Source organism: Morone saxatilis, unplaced genomic scaffold (genome assembly GCF_004916995.1).
Source record: "Morone saxatilis isolate NCDOM2014 unplaced genomic scaffold, NCSU_SB_2.0 Contig12, whole genome shotgun sequence".
In the NCBI taxonomy this organism is placed as follows: domain Eukaryota; kingdom Metazoa; phylum Chordata; class Actinopteri; family Moronidae; genus Morone; species Morone saxatilis.
Genome location: NW_023339674.1, coordinates 22,440,456 through 22,448,685, shown reverse-complemented (window position 1 = coordinate 22,448,685; position 8,230 = coordinate 22,440,456). Strand labels below are relative to the sequence as shown.

Below are 8,230 nucleotides of genomic sequence, written 5' to 3'. Positions count from 1 at the left end.
TGCTGCAGCGGCCCAGGGTTTGAATCCGACCTGCGGCCCTTTGCTGCGTGTCATGCGTGTCACGCCAAAAAAAAAAAGGATTATGTGTCTGTTTAAGACAGGAAAGATCCAGACTAGTGTGACACCAAAGCACAAATGCAATCATTAACCCATCATTAACCTCACATGATCGATTGTAAAAGCACTCCCAGGCTCTGTGTGTATCATGTGAAGGTCAGGCCCAACATCAAGATGGATTCAGTACATTATTGAACCAAAGCTTTCATTTAATCTACTTTCCTTCTGCCTCTGTCTTCATTCCAGACTGTCTTTTCATTAGCCAGCCTCCAGCACAAGACAAATGTTGCTCTGGGTGGCCCTAGGTCTGTCTGCACAGGATATCCATCATTAGGATGTGCCATGTAGCACCAAGGGTCACACACACATGCTCTGTGTAATTGCAGATGGATACCCACGAGATGAGATGATTTACAAGTGGAGGAAGAACTCTGTGGAGGCGGCTGACCAAAAGTCTTGGCGTCTCTACCAGTTTGATTTTATGGGCCTGAGAAACACTACAGACATAATCAAGACTACAGCAGGTAGGATTTGTCTGTTTCTTCCTCATATAATAAACTCACTTTGGCAGAAATCACTTTCAGTTCATTATCATTCCTTCATTCATTTATTGTGCAACAAGTTGTGTTTGTGACAACTGTAGGCTGGGTTTTTTTCCTAGCATGGCGACAGACTCATCCAATCATAGCAAACCCTTTAAAACCATTACCAAGATGGGGTCACTGATGATTTTGGGGTGGCACACAGGGTGACAGACAGACAGTCTGAATGCTGGTTTGCTGGAAGTATTAGCTCTTTTTGTTGTTTTAGAAAACAACTGGGAAACAACATCAATGAATGAGCATTAGCATTAGTACTTGCTAATTGAATTCAGTTTGTAAATGAAAAAATAAAAGCCCCTGTTGTAACCATTAAGTCAATTCCAAGATCCATTAGTCAGACCCAAACCTGCCAACACTTTAATTTTCCCCTTGTTTCTTCTGTATTTTAAGGCCATCTCTCACTACCCTCCCATTTTGTTGCTTCACCTGGGTAACTTGCTTAGCCTCAAACTTTATTATGAATAATCATCATACACAGATCTATAGAGGTTATACAGGTGTTGTATGTCTGACTTGACCCAATTTATCAGATTGTGTTGGAATGTGACACAATCCACACACTACGTACAATTTCAACCCCTCTGTCACTGCAACCTGGCAACCCTCCCCCAACCTAAATGTTGGCAGGTATGGTCAGACCACTTGCTGTCCTATCATCACTTATATATGGAATATCATCTCCTTGTTTACACTGAGCATGCAAGAAATAGAAAGTACAAGTCACAAAAACACCCATCTATCTCTCCTCTTCTCCATCTGTCGTTTCCATCTACTGCATTTAATCTTTTTTAAACCACTTGAATTTGCTTTGCAACTTTTTTGCAAACTGTTTTGCAGGTGTCCCACTGAGACAACTTTTCTTATTACTTTAACACATCGTCATGCTCCAATTTTCCAAAATTGTCATATATCAGATCTGCTGTTAGCGCTATCCTTGGTGAGAAATACATTGTGTTTCCTGTAACGGCTTCACAATAAAAGCAATGGAAAATGTTGACTAAGCATTAGCAGTAACTTCATACGGCTCTGAAACTGTTGTAGCAGAGTGAATAGCAAACAGTTAGGCTGACGTCAGTGAGATACAATTACAAACAGTAACGCTGGATTACATGCTAACTTTAAAATGTGTCACTGAAACCTCTTTGAGGCAAGAAACTGACCACATATGCATTTCCGTAGCTTGCGTGCATCAAAAACATAATTGTTAGTGATATCCAGTTCAGGTTTATTGTGCAATTCAATAGTCCACCTTAAGAGGAAGCTGTATGTAATCTGCAAAGAGCTGACTCAGCTCTTATATTTTTAGAAATGTTCTTCATTTGCATATAGGATTTCGTATTAATCTTAACCATTACAGCAAGACACTCTGTACCAGACTTAACAATACCAATGTGCAGCACTGAACTTTAAAGGGGTGTTACCAGGATGTTAGTTATAGACAAAGTTTACACATAGATCAATGCTACTACATTATTGATAATTCATGCAGGACTTTCAAAAATGTCCACCCTAACCTGTTTGGGTTATTTAGCAAATTTCTAGTACAGTTTGTGTACCAGTGCCTAAAGTGACTGGAGATGTGTCTGTAAAGGTTTACATCAAGTTGTGTTGGTTGGTTGTGTTGGGTTTTTTTCACACACAGGTGACTATGTGGTGATGACAGTGTACTTTGACCTAAGTAGAAGAATGGGATACTTCACCATCCAGACTTACATCCCCTGCATCCTCACCGTCGTCCTCTCATGGGTGTCCTTCTGGATCAAAAAAGATGCCACGCCAGCCAGAACAGCGTTAGGTACTGTGGTCTCATACACTGTTTAAGTCTGGACTATTGCTTTAAACTTCAGCTGTAGAGATAATTGGAAATACTGATGTAGACATCATCTCAAGGTCCTACTTCTGAGGTTTCCATTAGCACACTCTAATCATGTTTTGCTTTGAATTTGCTCCATCTTTATGTGTTGTTATCTATACTGCATGGATATTTGTTTGTCACTTAACTTGAGTCACTTCATCTCCTTTTTTCTGTTTTGTTATGCTCTTTCCCTCTTTTGTACATGCTCTCTATTTGTTGTAGTGCAGTGAGGAACATTTTGGTGAAGGTAATTGATTTCATCCATTTTTTTCCCCCCACTCTGTTTACATTTTTTCTTCAGTCAGTTTTACTCGATCCTTGAATTAGGGATTTAAAAGATGTACAGCAATTTCAAACTTTTAGACAGGCATTATAAAATTATAAGGAATGTGCCTCTTTTGAACAGTACTAGTGCAAACTAATGACTGTCTTTGTTGATTTTTATTTTATTTTATTTTTTAGGAAAGTCACATACTCCACACTGGAAACATTTATGTGTAACACATGATCTACAGATCCTCACAATTTCCTCCACATTAAGCTGTCAGTAAAGCTAAATGCTTCTGAGAGTTTTCCTTTCATCAAACCTGCTGTTCATTCTGTCATTTAGAGCAAAAACTTTCAAATCTTTGCCATAGCATCGGCAGGAGGCAGGTAAGTATAATCACTGTGGCAAGCAGAGGCTAAAGGAAAAGTGTGAGATGTCCGCCTGAAATAGATGGCACCAGCTTGTTACCATGGGAACCTCAGTGAAACAGTCACAGATGTTTTTTCTTATAGGCATCTTTATAATGCTAATGGAGTAGGAGATGGAAGAGAGGAAAGAGTAAAATCATACAGAGATGCTTGAGGAATAGAGGTTTCTCTCATGTCTGTCAATCTCAAGTGACACTGATAAGATAAGGATGTGGATACTTTTAACATAAATACAATTATTAAAGAGAGTAAATCAAGTAAATATTAAAGGTCCACTAATCAATATTTATAAAAATAGATCTAATGTATGATCTACGTGTAATGTGAAAGAAGATGTCGATAGCGATGAACCAGAAGGTTTTAGTGTCTTTCAACTCATCGTTTTGGTTTTATGGCTGCCACTTAAGTGTCTTGTTTCACTCTCACTGTTTTAATCAGCGTCTCAGAAGCAGCAGGCAGCAAGTGTGAACCTATCATGACATCAGCCGTCGGTCTGTGGAGTAGCGTTTTGAAACCAAGTTTGGCATTATGGCCGTTGATGTACGGCGGTTTTGCGGAGCCAGCGGATGTGACATACTGCAAGTTGAGCTGCTCTCACTGGCTGCACAGTTTCAACTCATCCGTAGCAGGAAACAATGGCATTTTCCATAGTCACACACCTTCTCCTATTACAGCTAAAGAGTACACTTAAATATGTTTCTGAAAAGATTTGAGGCAAGAAAATAGGCAATGCAGTAAAATAATCTTGACTTATATTTGATCAGGACTGCCTAGTTTGGTAGTTTGATCTGAGTTTGGTGCAGTGTGCTGGACAGACTCACTGAGAATGACTTCTGCTGTCCATTAGAGAAAAAATGCAGGTTTATGACACTTCCATGTTAGACCAGGAAGTGGTTGACAGCTTTGCGCACTGCCCCCAAGTGGCCAAAAAAACCCACAAATTGAAGGTGTTTTTGAAGGTAACAAAATTAAAGGAAAACCCTGAATGAATGAGTGGAGATACTTAACGAATGCAAATGCTTTCATACAGGACACAAGGGGTCATGTAACAGATGTGAATCAATTAAACACCTTTGGGAGGGATAAGGATACAGAGACTAGGAGGTTTGTGTTGGTTTTTCCTTTTAACCGTCATCCATCTATATATTGAATGATAGACCTAATAATATAATAAATAAAAATGTAATACTCTTATGCCCATATTGAGTACATGAAGTCACTGTGAACAACCCTCCTGTTCACACTGGCCACAAAGTCATTCCTTAGACGTCTTTCTAGCTAGCTTCTTGTTGATGCAAAAATGTATTCATTTTAAGTTAATGTGAGCCTTTAGCACTCTTAGTTTAGTCTTAGTCTCAGTCTTAGTTTAGCCAAATCAGGTAGGTGTACTCCAAAGTTACACTTTTTTTGGTGATGGGATTCTATTTCATCTCAGTTGTGAGTTTGAAAAATAAAAACCTTGTTGATTTCCATTATTACCTGTGAGCAGTGCCTAAAATGAGTCTGTCCTTTCTTTTGCCCTTCAGGTATAACCACAGTGCTGACTATGACTACCCTCAGTAGCGTGGCCAGGACGTCACTACCCAGAGTTTCTTATGTCACTGCCATGGACCTTTTCGTCACCGTCTGCTTCCTGTTTGTCTTTGCTGCTCTGATGGAGTATGCAACGTTAAATTACTATTCATACAGTGCTCGAAGACCCAGCTGCATGGAGCCGAAACGATCGGTGAGTTGGCCTTAAATCAGTTTATACAGATCTAGCAATACTACTTAAAATCACCTAATAGTGAACTCATAATGATACAAATAATACATGTAGATTTGAGGTCATATGTATGAAGACTTATGTAGAGGATTACTATCACTTGTTACAAAAGTTGTTTTCTCTGATAGTGCTTTGGTTTTGTTATCATAAGACGGAAGTGAGAAAATCTTTCAGGGTTGAGATGATGTGATGCTGCCCTTTATAAGCACTTCTGATAAGACTGTTACTATTTTAAGGGACACTGCATCAGTCTGAGCAAGCTTCCAAGACAGACGGGCCTTTTCTATCCCATCAACAACTAAAGGAAGGGAGTGCAGACTGTCAGCTCAGAGCAGAAAACTAAAGCTCTAATCTGGAACAAAACTTTAAAGATATACACTATAGGCCTATATCTCGTCTACTTCTGTGAAGAAAACTAAATGAAATTTTTTGCCTTGAAAGAATGTATGATTGTTAAAAAATAAAAAATACACAAAACAGACATAGAAGTGTATAAAAAGAAACTAAACTCAGAAAACTCACCTCTGATGTCACATTTACAGGAAATAATCTGCTCAAAATTCATCCAAACTGCTGGTTTTATACAAACTTCCCTTATTGTGTTTTCTATTTGGGTTCATTGTACAGTTAATCACTTAGTCAGGAGTCGTTTAGGGTCTCTTAACCAAAAGGGTTGGGAACCACTGGTTTATAGACTAGTTTATATACTACAGCATTATATACATAACAGAATTCCTGAAATTCAGTTAAAGAATCATTTCTGGGGGCACCACTGCTCTGTTCAATAGAAACACATGGTTGTTAATGTGAAAAAGAATCCCTAAAAAACAACTAATCTATACAAGGAAAAAATACACTTTTTGCTTCCTCTCCTTCTTAGAACTATTCCGTCCTGGATGTGAGACCACCGCACACAGTCATCGCTTTAAACAACTCCATGTACTGGCAGGACTTTGAGGACGCTTGTGTCTACGAGTGCCTGGACGGAAAAGACTGCCAGAGCTTCTTCTGCTGCTTCGAGGAGTGTAAAGGAGGGGCATGGAGGAAAGGACGCGTCCACATAGATTTACTTGAACTGGACGCATACTCGCGTGTCTTTTTCCCCACCTCCTTCTTGCTGTTTAACATTGTCTACTGGGTAGGCTATCTCTACCTTTAGCACACTACAGGAGCCTGTTTGGTCACAGAAGGAGGACAACACAGTATAACAGGATAAATTCAAGATTAATAAATAATAAAAAAAAAGGTAACACCAAATAAACTCTTTCCTGCGGTACCTGAAGCAGTCACCTGGAGATAAAAAGAGAGGACAGGGTGTGTCTGCAGGTCTGTGCCGAGCAGAGATTTCTGCCTCTGTGACTTCAGGTATGAGAATACAACACAATACTGATTCCCTTCGATATGCTGTACACAGAGGGAGGACAGGATGGATTGTGTGCTGATGACAATTTGAAGACAAAGAAGGAAATGTGCTTTGCACTGCTACCCCAAACTCTCAATCAGGAGGATGACTTGTGTTGTAGGGATTGTACTGGCACGTTATTATCCAGCCATCAGTCAAATCCAGTTGATGAAAATCCAAGGACATTCAAACCATTCATAGTGCCTTCCTCTGGAGGGGTAGATACTATCTGCTACAATAATCAGGGAATAATGATTTATAAAAAGTTAAAAAAAAGAAGAGCCTGGCTTTGACTGATTGTGGCTGTTCTCATTCAGAGCTTTGAGTTACAGCCATTTGTTGTAACAACCACATGAAAAATCATTTATCCCCTCACACTGACTTTCAGCCATTAGGCATGACTTATTCCTCCTGCTTGCAACACTATTAGTATCCCTATATGGTCAAATAAATAAAAGGGTTCCCAGGGAAGAGAATTATTTCAATTGACCTTACAGCAGAATAATACTATGTGTTTTATTGGTATATCTTGTTTTACGTTAGAGGATGTGACGTCAAATATTTGATCAGTTCTTTGTATTTTATTTATGTTTGTGTTTGTACAGGCACAGCTCTCTCATCAGGGTCTCCTGGATGTGCACCCAGGGGCTCGAGAGACAATAAAATGGTTATGGGAAAGTGCTAGCCCCATGTACACATTCATTGATATATTTAAAAAAAAAAACAATTTCCTTTAAGGGATTGGTTTTGGGATATTTGGGGAAATATATGTCTTTCTTGCAAAGAGTTTGAGGAGGAAATTAATAGCATTTTAATGTCTGTACGCTAATATGCAGCTATAGTCAACAACCGCTTAGCTTAGCTTAAAGACAAAGCAACAACAAAATTTGCCTACAAGCAATTTGGCTATTTTACAGAATACACAAACAAGATATATTGTGTTAATTAATGAGATTCAAAATAACTTTTAAATTTAAAATACATTTTGGAAGTCTAGCTGTTTCCTTCTTTATGCTAAGCTAAGCTGACTGGCTGCTGGCTTTAGCTTCATATTTAGCATACAGCTGTGAGAGTAGTATCGATCTTCTCATCTAACTCTCCGCAAAGAAGTGAATAAGCGTATTTCCCAAAATGTCAAACTATTCCTTTCAAAGAAATGTGAGTAATGAGTGGTTCATTGATTGACATGAGTATATGGGCCTGTACTTTTCTGTCTACGTCAGCATTACTGTAGAGGTTTTAGGGGTTGTAAAAATACATTTTGGGTTAAATATAATTACAGCCACACAGACGTTTGTTTTGTCTACCAGCTGCATTGTCACAGATTGGGGCCCTCTGAGATAGAACACCTAGGGAACACAGGCAGCCATGCGCATAATTCAAGTGTTATTTTTCTAGAAGTTACACATATTCACACCATGTATTGGTGTTGCACAGCAGCCACTTCTTGCCAGAGCTCTTAACATGCACTAGATGAAGTGAATAGGCAAAGAATAATGTTTCTTCTCTCAGCCGTTAAACTAACAACCACCCTTCAGTTCTTCTCCAAACACAGTTGGTGAACGGGACGCCCCAAATGAAAGATAATGGGTGTCATTTGTACATTACTTTAGGCACAAATATGATAATCCTACTCATTTGGATCACTCCTCTCTGTTTGGCCGTTGACTCTTGTTTGCATGCAATAGGCAATTTAACACTACCCTGAAGAAGTTGTAATACGTTTGGAGATAGAATTATAGTTTTAATATGGACTGTTTGTAACATAATTTGATTTCCCTGTTTAGATTTGGCATTAGCAACCGTTGAATTGCCTTAGTGTAGCCCGCCCAGAGCTGAGATGAACACCAGAA

The 8,230-nt window shown here is 39.1% G+C and overlaps 1 protein-coding gene across 1 annotated transcript in view; it reads left to right on the top strand.

Annotated features, from left to right (window-relative positions):
- Window positions 1–7,320, top strand: part of LOC118322400 (gamma-aminobutyric acid receptor subunit gamma-3) — a 53,270-nt gene extending 45,950 nt beyond the window's left edge. Inside the window, exons 6-9 of the mRNA XM_035654065.1 lie at window positions 444–581; window positions 2,302–2,454; window positions 4,737–4,936; window positions 5,856–7,320. Of these exons, the coding sequence (XP_035509958.1) occupies window positions 444–581; window positions 2,302–2,454; window positions 4,737–4,936; window positions 5,856–6,134 (770 nt within the window). The 3' untranslated portion in view covers window positions 6,135–7,320. The remainder of the gene's footprint in view (window positions 1–443; window positions 582–2,301; window positions 2,455–4,736; window positions 4,937–5,855) is intronic.
- The last annotated feature ends 910 nt before the right edge of the window (window positions 7,321–8,230 follow it).